General features: G+C 38.0%; 1 protein-coding gene across 2 annotated transcripts in view; it reads right to left on the bottom strand.

Moving 5' to 3' along the window:
* The window catches only part of VSTM2A (V-set and transmembrane domain containing 2A), a 33,398-nt gene that overhangs the window by 9,072 nt on the left and 7,984 nt on the right, over positions 1-16,342 (bottom strand). For both annotated transcript variants that reach the window (XM_021388533.1, XM_021388534.1), the window contains exons 2-4: positions 14,506-14,672; positions 13,521-13,571; positions 8,900-9,236 (exon numbers count right to left, since the gene is read on the bottom strand). In XM_021388533.1, the coding sequence (XP_021244208.1) occupies positions 8,900-9,236; positions 13,521-13,571; positions 14,506-14,672 (555 nt within the window). The remainder of the gene's footprint in view (positions 1-8,899; positions 9,237-13,520; positions 13,572-14,505; positions 14,673-16,342) is intronic.

Genomic DNA, 16,342 nt, shown 5'->3' with positions numbered 1-16,342 from the left:
CTTAAGACATATAGCTTAATGCTTTAGAAATGTCCAGGTGTATATTCTTCCTTCTAGCAACTTAAACATCTTCTGGTGCTCAACCACCTCACATTTCATGCGTGCAACCAAAGATATAGTAAGTCCTTGAGGTTTTTGAATTATTTAGAGGCAGTGCAAATATAACTAATAACTACTCCCATCAATATATGTTTACTATATTGCTAAAGATTTTTTTTTGTCATGATAGTTGAACTTCCCTGAGTATCTTCCTGTTTTTAGGAGAATTGCCTTCTCTGTATCTAGGGCTCTCAGTCACGAATGTTCAGGCATCAGCCATTTGTAGCTGATATTCTAATTCTCTTCCTCCATATACTTAGTGTCTGAGCCTGATACATTTTTTTTCTTCACATTGAATATCTCTTCACATGTATAAGTAATACATTGACTTCAGCTGTTTCTATTTCAGTGAGGTAATACTTCCAGGGAAAGGGGTTGCTAAGAGAGGTGCTTTGTATATAGTTGTTGCAACATGAGTGTCAGCTATTTAAATGAAGCTAGTGGGAGAAGTGAACCAATATACAATGCTTATTGCAACAAGTAAAAAATATGGGGGGCAGGGGTAGAGTAATCTCAAGCAAATGCGGACCGTAATTTGGTTACTTGGTATTCTTTGCAAACTACTGGCAGCATGCTTTAAGACTGCTCTTATCAGCGCTAGGCACCTTTCTCTTTCATCCTATTCCTGAAAACCATGGATATAAAATGTCTTAGGCATTTTCTTAATGTGTGACAGAAAAATATGTAAACGGATGCATTTCTATTTATCCGTGTGAATGGTTGATTCCAAAGTAAATGCACTTTTTCGTGACTGACCTATGGTATCCTATCCTCATCACTTTATCTGCATATGGTTATGTCCCGCTTACACAAAGGTGGGAAATTTGTCTGTTAATTAAAATTCTTGAATTGACTCTTGTTAGCAACCACTTTCTACTGTTGCAGATAAACATGGCTCTAGCACAAAATGTTCTGCATTTTCTTAATATACACAAATGTGTGGACACCTGACATTTTTCAATATCGTTTTTAAACTGGTAACAGAGTCATTTCTGGAAGACACCATAACATTGCTGTAAAAAGTAAGTTTTATTTGAAGAAAAATATAATTGAATTAATCATTAATCTTCTGCTTTTTGCACCCTGTTCATTCTTTCATCTAAGATGATATTTAATATTACTCTTCAACAAGGATGTCATACAAAGAAAAACATGTACAAGAAGAGTTATTTTAACATGTAAGGAAAATTATTATTCTTTGTAAATATTTCATCATGAGATATTCAGCTTTGCTTGTCTTTCACGCACCTGGCACAGTTTAGGCTTATGTTTGACACAGAGTCAACCTGATCTCTTTCTATTTATATAATTTATATAAGAGCTATTTTCATGGAACTCACCTGAGTCACCTTTTGTCTCCACCCATCTGACTGGATGAATCTGTTTTCTTCTTTCTGATTCCTAGATTTTAAGTTTTTTGAGACAGTAACCATTCTTCTTTGTTTGCCTAGCGGATAATGAAGTTTAGAACAATTCCTCTAGCAGAGTGCATCTCTGTCTAAGGACTATGACTCAGAAGCTCTAAATGATTTTAACAGGCGCAGTTTAAGATGTTAGTGCCTCCATCTCTTTACCTCCTCCTCTTATGGAAATTAAATCCCTAGTAGTAGGAGTGACAGAAGCAAACCCCATGACACCTCTTCATCTACCTCAATTTAACAAACTGATATTTTTGTTTATCATTTGTCATAGTCCAGTGATTTTGTTCAATGCCATGAATTAGGACAGCTGAGGATCTGACATCTATTTCCTTCTGCTGTTCAGGTTTGGTGTAATAAATTCTGACTGGGTCAAGACAGAGTCTTTGGAGCTGTAAAATTTTAAATTATAACAGCTAAATCAGAGGGCTCAAGTCAAAACCTTCACCTTTCCTATTTCTTTGATATAAATACAAAAATACAAAATGTTATCCTCCCTACAGCCATAGTGTATTCACGTATAATTAGTATGGATCATTAGAGTACAGCTTGAAGGATTGCGCATTATTAATTTCATCTTCACATTTTAAACTACTGATTTTCTTTCCACTTTTATTTCATTGTTTTAACTTTCTCATCATAGTTCTGAGGTGTGGATTCAGTCATAAATGCAAAATGCCATTATTCATTGTTTTTCAAAGATTTTTCAGGTATAAAGTGATCACTGATCAGTACATATTGTATGCATGTGAAGAATTAAACCAAACACAAAATAAGTATTTGAGATGTTATTTTGACAGCTTCAGACAGGCATGATGCTCTATAACTATACACTCAAACAGAATTATAGTGTACAAATCAGTATTACTCTAATTAAGGGCTTTGCACCATCTGAAAGTCTAGCTCGCTCTAAGATCTACTGCTAGTTCTTGGCTTCATTTCTAATTTATTCTTGCTCTTGGCCTTTTAACTCTTATTTTAACTTGCACAGAATTCACAGGATGAAGTAGAGAAGATGGATACACCATAGTCATGTTTATCAGGAGTTTTCCTCCTTTTTCTCTTGCTCATTTAGACATAGAGTCTATAGGCAAAGGGCTAGAAATGCTGGCTGTGACTGATACTTTCCCATTTTTTTTTTCTTTTCATAACATCAGGTAGTTTTGTTCCAAGACAACAGGATTTGTCAGTAGATAGGGGAACAAACTTCACTGAGGTGGATCTGACTGAACACCCACACAGACAGGAGAGTGAATTGCACTGCCAAAAAGCATGACAGCAATACCCTTATAACAAGGTAAAATGCAGGGTTTGGGGCAGAGACTTATCTTCACAAGGCCAGGAATCTTCATCAGCTGCTCTTCAAATGACATCCAGCTTTATCATCAGCGATGTAGGATTAATTTATTATTACTGTGACTGTAAAGAACTCTATGTATCTAGAATATCTTTAAAGCTCATGAACTGTTTAATCAGACTGAAAATCCTTATAGGGAATGAGATAATACTAAGATTGCTGAGTTTTCTAGCTAGTCTGGGCTAAGGTTTTAAAGAGAAAGGCTAGGAAAAAAAAGTTGATCAAATTTAAAGAAATAATTCAGGAAAAAAAAAAAAAGAAAGAAAAAGAAACAGAAGTGACCTCCAAGAATTTCCTCTCCCTGAATCTTTATGAGTTGAGATACCACCATTTTCAGGTACTTTCATACCATTCATTGCACTCTCAGACAGCTGTCCTAAACTTCTTTAGGTAGTAGAAGCTGTATAAAGCTTGGATTCTTCTTATAATTTACTCTCACTTTATGTGGGGGGAGAATTCATCCTCATTTTTATGCTTGACCCAATTTATTTCTTTTGTAAATGAAAGCTGTTCTTTTGGCTTCAGAAAAGTTGTACCCATTCCAAAAAGCAGAAAATCCTAGCCATTATTTTAAACTATAAATGATGCAAAGGATTTTCATAATGAAGTAGTGCATCATAGGAAGCTTCCTGCTTCTCACTTGAAAAAAAGCAAAAATGTCCCTTCGCTTTGATGTATATGTGTCAAGCAACAAACAAGTCTTGTTCTGAAGCAAGGAAATCCCATCAGTTATTTCAAGAACAGGCCCTGTCACATATGCTGCAATCTCTGATGGCCCAGTGCAAGCTGCCTGACTGTGCAGCAATGAAAAGCAATTTGAGTAAACTGACAAGCAACTCATAAACAGCCTCTTTTTTTCTTCCTCTTTCTTTTCTTTGTTATCCTCTCTTTCTTTACCAACCATGTGGTGCATCTACAATCATTTCTGCAGTTAATTACCAAACAAAGTTTTATCAGACACGCAGTACGGAACAACTTTGCAGTCATTCCGCTACACAGGTTTCTCCTATGGGATCCCCCACCAGTTTTGTTTAAAACACATGAGTCTGAAAAGTTAATTTTTAAATATCTAAAATAAAGGAAGAGATATGAGTAAGTAGTAATGGCAAGTGAATAGAAAATATATTGGTAAGGTTACTAAAAAAAAATAGGAAAGATCTCAGCTTCTGGTTAGTTGTTCCATGTTTCTTCATAAATACCACTTCTTTTTAGAGGAATTCAGATTACAAGAGAGATACCATATATTTAAGGTCAGAATTCATGATTATTACAAAAAATATTGGCATAACTAAGGATGAAAATAGTCTCTCTTATTTTAGAGAGAATATGTTTGTAACTAAGTATACTCAATACTATCTGGTATGGACATATGGTAGTGAATAACAGTTAAAACTGAACAGCAGAAAATGAACACAGACTGACTGTGAATAGAAAGGAATAGGAAGGTGACAGTGGTGTAGTATCAGCAATTGGTAAGGTCAATGTTTTATAAAAAATACATAGTGTTTTGCATGATTTATCACCTCTATTTTTAACTTGTGACAGGAGTTAGAATTTCAGATCCACTAAAAATTATTGCTAAGCTCAGTTAGACTAAGCACCAGGAATAGGAGTTGAAATACTTGTATTCAATTATTTTTAACAGCAAGTAGACTAAATAAGATAATATTATTATATTATTATTTCCTTTGGAAATCCTAGCCTAAAAACAATGTTTTTTAATGCCGTCAAAACACCATGTTTTGTCAGTGAAATAATTTGAAGCAGAGTAGCATTTCTCTGAAGATGCTTGCTGTTTCAAGGTCAACAACTATCTGCCTAATAGGGCTACGTCTATTAACATGGCTATAATTTATTGTGTAATTTTCAAGAAACCAAAAAAAAAAAAAAAGAAAAAAAAAAGAAAAAAAAGGAGTGGCTTCATTTCAGGAAAAGAGAACTAAACATAAATTTCAAGTAAAAATAGAGATTATGATTATACAGATGTAGAAGAGGATAGTCCTTGCATGATTCTTTTGGAAGAATTTCTGAGTTTTGGTAACATCGGAACAAGAACAAAACACTCATTTGGTCTTTGCTTTCACATATCCCAAGAAAACAGATCATTTTTTGTTGTGCTACAATCAAAACAACAGCTGGTGCTTCCCAGTCTTGCCTCCAAAAAAAAAAAAAAACCAGCCTCAAAAGCTAGAGTCCCTTTCTTCATGAAGCAAGCAGTAATGTTAGCTGTCACCTCGGTAAAAGCTACAGCAGAGCTTTGCCCCTTCATTTTTAAAAAAATGCAACATAAAAAACAACAACAACAGCAACAAAAATACAGAAGTTGTTTTATATCCCAGAAGACTCCAAATTAGACTAAAAAATATTTTTATAAGAGGTGGATAATAAAAAGTTCCTGGATTACATAGATAAAAATGGAGGCTGGAAAGAACATCGTCTGTTTGTCAGTATGAACAGACTCAAGAAATAGGTTTTCATTCTCTTCTTTTACATTCACACCTTATTATCATCTTCTCAGTGTGATTTATAATGTGAAAAAAAAAAAAAAAGGTCAATCTGTCTTAGACAAAGACCTTCTTCTGCTCTGTGCTCCTTACAAAATCACTCATTCCAATATTGCCATTACAGGAACAGTTTTGGTATGTAGTTAGGTCAGTAGTTGAATTTCTTACTTCAGGAAAGAACAAAAGGTTGCATGATATCTGCAAAGTCTGAATGTAAATAAAAAATAGGTCTAACGTCACTTCTTCATTTGTAGCTATTCCCTCTTGAGTTCTGTCAGCCTGGTCTTCATGAGTCTGAAAAGCAACTAATGGCTTTGTGCTTTGACAGAATATTGGCAGAACAGGAAGAGTTTGGGATACACATATATTCCCAGTATCTCCAATTTTGCAGCCCTTTATGTTGCTACAAGTGCTGTGCAACTTGAATGCAGCTAGACTAAGATTAGATTCCTTTTGCCTGAATTCTTTGCAGTTCCTGAAGCCCAGTTAATTGTAACGCTGGCTAGAGTTACAAGACCCTGTGATAACTGCACTTTTACCTTTGGTCTTACATACATTATGAATTATGCAGTGAAAAAAAGTGTCTGTCTCTCTACCTACACAGGACGTTTCCTGGATTATGCAGACTAGCCTGTCAAAGTACTCAAATTCCTGTTTTGATGCAATAACTTAATTTGCTGCAGCACACAAACATAAAATGAAAGACTCAAGCTGTATTAGCTTTGACTTTTACTTTTCTGATTTTTTTTTTACTTTGAAGTAGATGTTTAATCCTTCTCAGTGTATTATCTGAAAACTATCTGTGAGACTTTTTTTTTAGCTTTCTTTCTATACTCCATTGCATTGGTCTAATGATAATAAATATTTTTTCATCTCACATAACATTTTTCAGAGCGGCACAAAGTGCTGACTGAATCTCATAACACGTAGCAGCTCATTCTCACATATTATTTCTGAGTAAAGGGGAAGAATGACAGAAACATTTGCTTAGATGGAAAATGCTGATATTCAAAATGACAGCGACTGTCAGCTACTTTTCTGGAGCTATCTATTAAATATTTATTGCTATGAAAACTCTAGAATTCTGCAGTATTTTTCAGGATGGAAGGAGTTAAGTACAGTACTATCTACCTTTCACAAATAAATTCAAAGTATTTGTATGATCAAAGCCAGTCTTTGTTAAATTAGTATCTGAGTTCTTAAGAAATAATTTTTTTCCCAGTAATTTCACAGTGTCAAATTTCCCTCTGCTGTTAAAGCTTGTTGTATTTTTTTTCCCAATAGTCTGTGAACATGGCAGTAAAATCTGTTGCTTGCCAATAAAGATGTACTGGCTTTCTAACACTAGAGAATATTTAATGCAATTATCTACAATTAGAAGTGCTTCTCTATTCAAACAGTATCACTGAAGTCAATGTATTAGTCAACATTAATAAACGCATCTCAGTCAACCATTATGCTTTTCAAACACAAACATCTGGCTAATAATGATACATTTCTATTCAACCTTGATTCTGTGCACTGTGTTGGATGGATGCACTGCTTACATGTAATGTAATCATACAACAGTTTTATGATTAAATGTACAGTTAGCACGATGCTGAAGAAGAATTTCTCTTTTGACAGTATAAGGAGATTTGTTGATTACACAACATGTAAAGAAAAACTATTCCTTCCTATCTTTGCCATCTCCTTTTTGTTATTCTGAAGTCTCACAACTGAAGTCTTGCCTTCTTCAGCCTTGACATTCCACAGAATTAAGTCCCCCACTGCTTTGCGTTTTTATGGGTAAGTGTAAAATGCAGAGAAATGTAGAATGCACCGTGGATGGAAAATCAGGACCACATAAAATCAAGAAAAGTAAACTAAATCTTTGTTCTCAAAAGTTAAGCTGATATTCATCAAAAATATAACCAGGAATTACTGTGTAGTAAGTGACCATTAAATTGAAATTAAACTTAATATGGATTCCTGGTAGACCCTTTGTTTCTTCAGTAGACGAGTTTCACCTCTGATGAATACAGTACTAATCAGAGCTCCATCATGAAACGAATTAATAAATTAAATTGCATTTTAATACATTTAATTTTTTATTTACGTATGATTGGGATTGTCTGTATGTGATCTACAGAAATCTATGCTCAAGGAAAAGGTTAGAGATAAATTTTTTGTCAGTTTTTTTTGAGGAACTTTCCAGGTAATAACTTCCTGGCTTTCAAATAGCAAGTGTCCACTGATTACTCAATACATTTGTTGTGCTAAAAGCAGAAACAATGTTGCATATTCAACTATATATCTGAAGTGATTTAATGGATTAGCTGTTATGAACACACTTTGGCCCCAGAGTGGTGTAATCTGTAGCTATACAGTTCATAAATTTGTGACTGCCTTAATCAATTTCACACAGAACCAAACAGAATTAGATTTTTCATTTTATGGACAAGTCTGCTACTTGGAAATGCATGAGTCCAATGAAAAATAAGCATGATACACATTTATATGAAAGAAAAGTAGTGGTAGGATGATGATTTTCTATCAATTGTAACATTTCTTTTCTTCTAACTGCTAAAATATTTTTTTTTTTGGAAGAACTAAAATGTTAAAGTGGCTCAATTTCATGGAAAGGAAACTAAAGGTAAGATTTAAATCTATCAGTCAATAAAAATACATGATAAATGTATATGTGCATCATCTTTTCTAATAACAATCAGATTTTTCCACTCTGTAAATGAAATATATTGAATTTTTTTTTAAGACTATGCCTGTGAGATGAAATTGATTTCATAATAGATGTGCTATGAAATTTCTTGTATTCCTAGTTTTGATGCTGATGACATATCATTTGCTAGCACTAAAATGATACATCAAAGCAAATGAGATTAGCTTCCATTATGTATTCTAAATTAGGCTGTGATCTCCTACCTTGTTAAACTGGGCCCTTGGTGTAAACAGAAGTAACCCAGAAACCTTTTAACTTGCACAGCTTGATTTATAGAAGAATTTTGATAATTTATAAAATGTCTAAGATCTGCTTAGATTTAGAAGTCTAGTTCCTTTTGAAAATAGGACTGATACAAAAAGTAGATTAATTACACCAAAAGTTAGAGAATTAAAAGATAAGTGTCTAGTCTACATTATTCTAGGAAGAAATATGTTTTATTTCGTTTGTAGTGTCCAGACATCTTCACATCTTATAATGAGATGAACTTCTCACTGACATGCTCCTCTCTCCATTCACAATGGGGAAAGCTAAGCTTTGATTAGAGATTTAACATTAGATGAATGAAGCTGGTACAGATGAACTCCACAAATAGGAATTTAGGCTTCTAGAATTTTCTTCCCAGAAGCTGATTTTTCAGCTTTTGGGAACTAAGGAGAAAGTAGAAGAAATAGGGCCAGAAATATGTAGGAATAAAAGAGCACCAGACTCCTAGTCACAACTCCTGGTTACCTTGTTGAGTTAGTTTCCTTTTACATGCTGTTAAGCAATCAAATGAAATGCTCAAAATGCTTTACCATACCTGATTGTGGACTTTGTTTGGGGATTTTGGCTGCTGCTTCAGGGCTGGAGGTGGCACGCACACGCTGATTGGCAGGGTTATGGATGCTACTTGGAACAGCTGCTGAGATGTTTTTGCGAGGTTTCATATCTTGCAACCACATTGGAGATGCCTCAAAGGCCTGCATTCGCCGAGAGTGGCTGTTAGCGTTGACTTTGAGATATGCCTGGGCCTTGTATTCCTGAAGGTCTCCATAGTTGGCATCGGTCACCCTGCACTCATACAAGCCTTCATCTTTTTTCCTTACTTTTGAAATCTGCAGCTTGTGGGAGATGTCATTCCCTTGTACTTTCACTGTCTAAAAATTTTCCAAGAAAACAAAACAAAACAGAAAAACATGGCATCAGTTATTCTTTCTCCGGGAAGGCTATACTGATATAGAGCCTGTCCAGAGAAGATCACATGCCAAGTTAATCAGTGCTGTATTTGTGCTTACTGCAGGGAAGTTACAACAAAGATGAGTCTGATTATTTATATCTAGAAGGATCTCTGACATCTTCTTTTCCAAATTGTTTAGATGGTTTAATTGGTCTCAGACAAACAGCCCAAAATACCATATTCATTCCAATTAATTTCTTCAGATCATGAGCATTGTTAAGGAGCTTTCTTTCATAAGATCTGTGCATTTTGTTGGTTAAACCTTTCCAGTTAGTTGGCTGTATTGAATAATTCAGCTTTTGAACTACTGCATTTACAATTTTGTTGGAGATATTTGCCAATATTTAAACCTACTTAAACTTCTTCAATAACTAGTCATTAGATGAGCTTGTAGTCCTCACTTCATTGAAACTGCACTTTTGGAATTCAATTTCTCTCCTTCAGGTGTGTCTTTATTAACCACAACAAGAGATCTTGTGTCAGGTAGTTCCTTTTGTCTCCTTTATTTAACTTGTATGCTTATTAGAAGTCCTATGTTTCTGTTATTTAACAATAGAAAGCAGTGCATATTCAAGATCATTTTAAAACCTATAAGCTAAAATCAGACTCCTGATTTATCTTTGATTGTTTCTAATATCTGAGGTTAATATAACAAATTTTTGTCCCACATAATTAAAGGATGCCTCAGAAAATTATGCATCCAGAAATGTCTGAAATATATTAAGGTGCACTAAGAAAGGTAACACAAGTTCTTTTCCGTATGTTCACCACCTCAGAGAATTTATTTAATTAACTGGCTCTTCTCTTCTATCTAGATTAATATCTATTACCCCACTGGAAGCCAGATAAAAGAGATTCAGTGGGACAGAACACCACTTTACTTCCATTCTCATAAAAACATATGCAAATGTTCCTGCTATAATGTCAGTAACAGGCAGAGGGGAAAAATCAAGGTAATGAATACGTAACAGATAACAGAAATGGGCAACTGTTAGATTAAAACTAGACATGTGCTATTGGTGATTATTCAAAACATTGTTTCTGATAACTTGGTTTACCATAGTCACTAGTGTTGGTAATGTATTTATTCTGCCTGCTTGATAAATGGAAGATGAATACTTATGAATACATTATAGCTTCAAGGCCCTGGATGGTCTTCACAACTGGAGGCTGGAAACTGGTGTTTCCAGCTCTGAACTTATACTTGACTGAGTTGAAAGTATGGACCGCATTCCTTCAGGCATAACATACGCAACATTAATTACACATGTAGGTCTCTTTGAAAGTAATGCCTCCAATATACTTCCATGAAAAATATAACAGTTACAAATAGCACAACAAAACTATTTCATGAAGGAAATTTTCAGCTACAAAACACTATTTTTCAGCGTAGTCACAGCCATTAGCTATGCACATCCACCAGCCATGAAGAAGAGCCTGCATGCTGCGTACATAAAAATTTGCACCATTGGAGGTGGCCCACTATTTCACAGATACTATGATGGCACAATTGCTAGGAAATGTTGCCCATGCAATCCATTTTTCATCAAACTGAACAGATGGAAGTCAGGAGGCATTAAATCCAGACAATATGGCGAGTGTGGTAGGACAGTCTAGCCAAGACTGGCGATCTGCTCCATGGTCTTCAAACTGGTACGAGGACTGGCATTATTGCATTTCAAGAGAAAGGTCGTCTTCTCCTTTGGCCTGACTCTGGAAGTTTGAGCCTTCAGCTTAGTCAGGTTCATGATGTAGCAGTCAGATTTGATGGTTTGTCTGGGTTCCAGGAAATCCAGAAGGAACACTCTTTTCCTATCCCAAAAGACAGTGCACATCACTTAACTCACTGAGGGCTGAATCCTGAACCTTTTCTTTGATGAATTCATGCATCACCATTCCATGGACTGGAGTTTTGACTCCAGCTTGTAGCGGTGATAATACATCTCTCACCAGTAAGGATGTGATCCAGGAAACTGCCACCTTCAGCCTCATATTAATTCAATAGGTCCTGATAAATTTGCATATGATGTTCTTTCTGTTCCTCTGTGAGCACTGACGGGACCCATCTGGTGTGAACTTTGTGATATTCCAGTGTTGCCACCACCATTTCCAATGCACTGAAGCCAATATTCCCTTGTAGTAAGCTGCCGATTTGCAAAGATGAGCTGATTGAAACTCTCTTCATTTTGTGATTTGTCAGCTGTGCATGGCCATCTGAAACATGGCTTGTCCTTCATGTCACTGTCGCCACTGCAAAAATGCACAAGCCACCACCTCACTGTGCTCGTATCCACTGTTTGGTCTCCACAAATGTTCAGCAAGTGTCAATGAATGGCACTGATGTTATGTGCCAACATAATAAAAGAGAAGGCATTACTTTCAGAGCATCCCTCGTAGGAAGCACTGGATAGTTATTTAAACCATACTCAATAACAATGTATCTCTACTGAATAGCTCTTATTCAGCTAAAAGTTTAAAAAAATTCATATGAACTACATGAAGAGAAAGAAAATCTGCAGGTTATATTCTGCTTCTATTTGACTCCACGCAATATCTGCAAAGTTAATACTAGTGCACAAATGGAGAATAGAATAAGTTTTTTAGTTTGTGCTTGAAATTTAGAAATTATCTCATTTAAAACTAACATAAGTTGTGTATTTCAGTACCATTTTAAATTTCAGTACATAGATTTTATCATCTTTTTTAAGAATTTACTAAATGTACTTGAAAGTTTACTTTCCCCTCCATGAAGATACTTTCCATATTGGATAGTCTTTTTATGTCATCAAGAAAAAAAAAAAAAAAAGCTACATTTACCAAGTGTATTTAGTCTGTCAACCTAATGCATTATGCAAACTTATAAAAACACTGTATAAATACCCCATCCTAAATTATTACCATACATAATAAAAGATAGAGATTTAACTTGAAAGATGGGGAAAGCTTTAGCAGCCATACCGTGTTACAGATCTTCTTGATTGCTATGAGGATTTTGAATACGTTGGTATCAGTAAGGAATAAATTGGCTGCTGGCACTAAGTCTAGGACAATAGTATCCAAAGGCTGCATGTAGACCTTGTTTGCAAGTTGGTCTACAATTGTAGCTGAAGATATGATCCATGACACAAACTGTTTATGGAGTATGGTGAGAAGTATCATAGAAAATGTACATAGTGTTAGAATATGTATGGTACGTATGTAGACATGTGCATTCAATTTTACAAATGCTTTTCAGCTGTATCTAGCTGCACTTAGACCTGATGTAATTACTTGGCTAACTGTTCATGGGCACAGAAGAGGAGAAAAGTGAAGGATTTAATGGAAATGATTTGACTGTATCTGTTGCTAAGTTTTACTGGTAGTTAGAACCTTGACTGCACTCCCTAGAGATTATGCCTGAGAAAGGGGAAATTCCTTTGGGCTCTGAAGAGGTATTCTTGTTGCAGTCTTTACTAAGTATTTGTGTCTTTCCACTGCAGTGAGCATGACAACTGTACATATCTTGGGTTGACATATGAAGAGTCTGAACTCTTGTGAGGTCAAGGGCCACTTCCGTGCCTCACTTGGGATATGGGTGTGTTGAGGAAGGCCCTTGCATTCTTGTCCTGGACAAGGGTTGGAGCAAAGTTGTTCATAGTTTTGTTGACACATTTTGGTTCGGTATCAGAATGGTGGGTAGTGTCAGTATATCGCTTTCTTCAAAAAGAGTTTCATTGGCAAGACCTCTCTCTCTGCAGACTTTACTCCCAGGGGGGAGGTCTCGTCCTCAGATTGAGTTTTTTTTTGGTTGTTGTTGTTGTTGTTTTTTGTTGTTGTTTTGGTTTGTTTTTATTTTCCTTGTCAGTGGTTAGGAAGCTGGGAAAGCACCCATTTAAATAGATTCACACTTCACCACACTGAAGGAAAGTGCAGCTTCAGGGCCATAGTTCAGCCCTAAAAATAGCTTAGGAGTGCTAAATCAGACTCAGCAGTCTCCTGAGGTAAATGCAATCAAGAAACAGCACGATGGGCAAAGTCTGTCTGCTTTGCGATATGGAAACAGAGGTTCCACCAAAGCTCTACCACTAGGGCCTTCCCTGCCACCACCTTCAAGCCCAGGGGTCCCGGGGAAGCAGGCTGCCTAAGACAGGACTGCCAGCTGCGCCCGGCTCGGTTCTGGGTTAGGAAGCAGTTGCCCGGATGGCGGGCTGGGGGCGCCACTTACGCTTATCTTCGTGCCGTCGCTCTCCAGGTCCCGCTCGGGCAGGAGCTCCACCTGCAGGGAAAGGAGCGTCGCCGTAGGTCTCCGGCCCCCGCCCCGCCGCGGCCGCCCCGCTCCCCGCCGCGGAGCCGCCGTGTAGTAGGGCAGCGGCGCTTCGCGTCTGCCACCTGCGGGCCGCGGCGAGCAGAGCCCAGTCTCCACCTCCGCAGAGGCAGAGACCCTCCGGCCGCCACCCGCCCGCGTCCTGGCGGCGTCGTTTACGGTCGGCTGAAGCCCTGAGCGGTGCGGAGGTGGCAACGGGGAGGGTCCCCCTGGGGATGGTGTTGGGACAAGGCTCCTTTCTGTCCCGCTCGGAGGGCTGAAATTGTGCTGTTATACAGACTTTTTGCTTGTATGGGGCATTGGCTTTCCCCTGCTCTACCCAATAAAGGGAAAAAAAAAAAAAAAAAGGAAAAAGGTACGTGCCCTCCTGTGGCAGTTCTACTGCACTAGCTGTAAATTGGAGAGCCACGTAGGAGTTTGCTATTTGGGAAATAAAAAATTCTCACAAGAAGCAGTCTCTGAACAGCTGCTTTCCAAACAGAGGCAAGGGGNATAAAATAAAATAAAATAAAATAAAATAAAATAAAATAAAATAAAATAAAATAAAATAAAATAAAATAAAATAAAATAAAATAAAGTAAAATAAAATAACAAATAAGGGAAAAGAAAAAAAAAAGAGAAAAAGAGAAAAAAATCCATGTGGTTTGATGAATGTCCCTAGCCCTAGCTACATATTTAGAGTGACAGGCACCAAAGGTGCCATCCCTTGAGATGGGCATTTTTCTCTGCAGATTCCTGCACTGTTATTTCACAAATTGAAATTAAGTGCCTGAGGAGACCCAGAACCTCCCTTTGCTTCCTCCTTCTTCCTCCCTCTCTCTCCCATTCTATCCATTCCTGTGATGTTCCCAGGTGGTTTAGGGACCCCATGACAGAGGATCAATACCTGAGTTCCTGTCACCTCAGCTCCAGCCTCTTGGTCCTCAGCAGCCCGCAGAAACCACCACTGGATTTCAAGGTACACCGAAGTGGAGCCACTTTGGAAAGCACAAGACATCTCCACATTCTGCCCTTCAGTTGCCGTGACATTTCGGGGAAACTCAGTGAATTTTGCTGCAAAACAAATGTGTAGTGTGTTGGGATTCCACTATCTGCACACTGTCTATTCTCCCCTTTTATCTTGCTTTTCTCCCTTTCTCTATTAATTTCTCCATTTTCCCACCCTCTTTCCCTCTCTATTCTGTTTTTCCAGTTTCCCCACACATTATCTCCCCTGGTCTTTCTGAAACTCAGGTATGCATTTTCTCCCTTATGTACAAATCCATCTTCCTAGCAGTCTAAGTTCTGCTCAAGGGAAATGTTACAGACCTGACGGCTTGCTCCCATGGGCTAGTAAAGTTTAATGTAATTAGGTCCAAATACCCTTGGGCAGAATGCAGTATTTCACCAAAATCACTGAGGTATTTTGTTCAAAACCAGTTTGGAAGTGAAAAAAAAAACACATGAGGCTGATTTATTGTGTTCTGGAAGGCTGAACTAAAAATGTGTAAATTGTTAAAGCTTCTGTGGCTGCCAGGAGCAACTATCGGAATAGGTGCTCTTCCGCAGGGTGGGTTATGACCACTTGTTAAAGTGCCCACTTCAAAGGTTTTACCTTAGTTACTTACTCTTTCTGAGAAACTCTGCTTGTGTAATCAAACCAAGAGAAATATATCTTTTAATTCTCACTATGGGCATGTACTTTGTAGAACTAATCTTCACCTCTGTATCTCTGTCGTTTCACAAACAGGATTTGTCCATCTCTGTATACCACTGCTAGGTTTAAAAACTAATTCTGATCAACACAGTCAAGGGCACCAGTATTTCTTTAAGTCTCAGTTTTGACTTCCTTCTCATTCTTTCACACAATTCACTTTAAAATTACGCATCATGATGAAATGTGATGGTCAAGCAAGGGGGTCTGCAGTCAAACAATGCAATGAAGAAAATGTGTGTTTCAAGAACAGGAAATTTTGGAAAGAGTCTGCAATGTTGCTTTCTTTTATGAATTGTTACAGACTGACTAGAGCAAATTATGATGCAAAGGAAATATTTCTGGTCCCTCCTTCCCTCTTTCTGCCTCCTCATCCAGTCTTTCTAGCTGATCTGGAATTGATGGGATAATTTAGAAATACACTTAAACATCTTTTCTTCTCCCCCCATGACACACACACATACACACTCATGGTTGTCAACAACTACTCATCAGCAAAACTACCAGCTTTTACTTTACCGTGTCCTTTCCTGTGCTGCCCCACACACCCCCAAAACACACACACACACACACACACACACACACACACAGAAGCTCCACAGTCAGCGTTTGCTAGTCACCTGGTCAAACTGGGAAAAGGGCTTTGCATTTTGTGTCTTCGGGACTAGCAAGTTTGCTTTTTTCTTTTTCTTTTTGCCTGCTTCCCCCTTCTGGTCAACGCGTGTGAGCGGTGAGGGGAGATGAAGGGGAATGCTATCACTGCCCTCCCCTACCGCAACGCCAGGCACAACGCGGCACGGGGTCGCCAAGCCCCGCGGAGCCGGCTGCGGGGAGAGGCGGGCAGGGGGCGGCGGGCTGGCGGCGAGCGGGCAGCGCGGGGGTGGCCCCGCGAGAGCTGTCCATGGTGCTGACAGCGGCTCCGCAGCCCTCGCTGTCCCAAACAACCGGCTCCCGCAGCGTCGGGGCTGCTTGAAATGCAAGGCGCGCCTTAAAAGCGAGGAGGGAGGAAGGGAGTGTGTCTGGGGGGGGG

Source organism: Numida meleagris, chromosome 2 (assembly GCF_002078875.1).
Source record: "Numida meleagris isolate 19003 breed g44 Domestic line chromosome 2, NumMel1.0, whole genome shotgun sequence".
NCBI lineage: Eukaryota > Metazoa > Chordata > Aves > Galliformes > Numididae > Numida > Numida meleagris.
The sequence above is the reverse complement of the archived record's forward strand: the minus strand, read 5'-3'. Positions and strand labels throughout refer to the sequence as shown.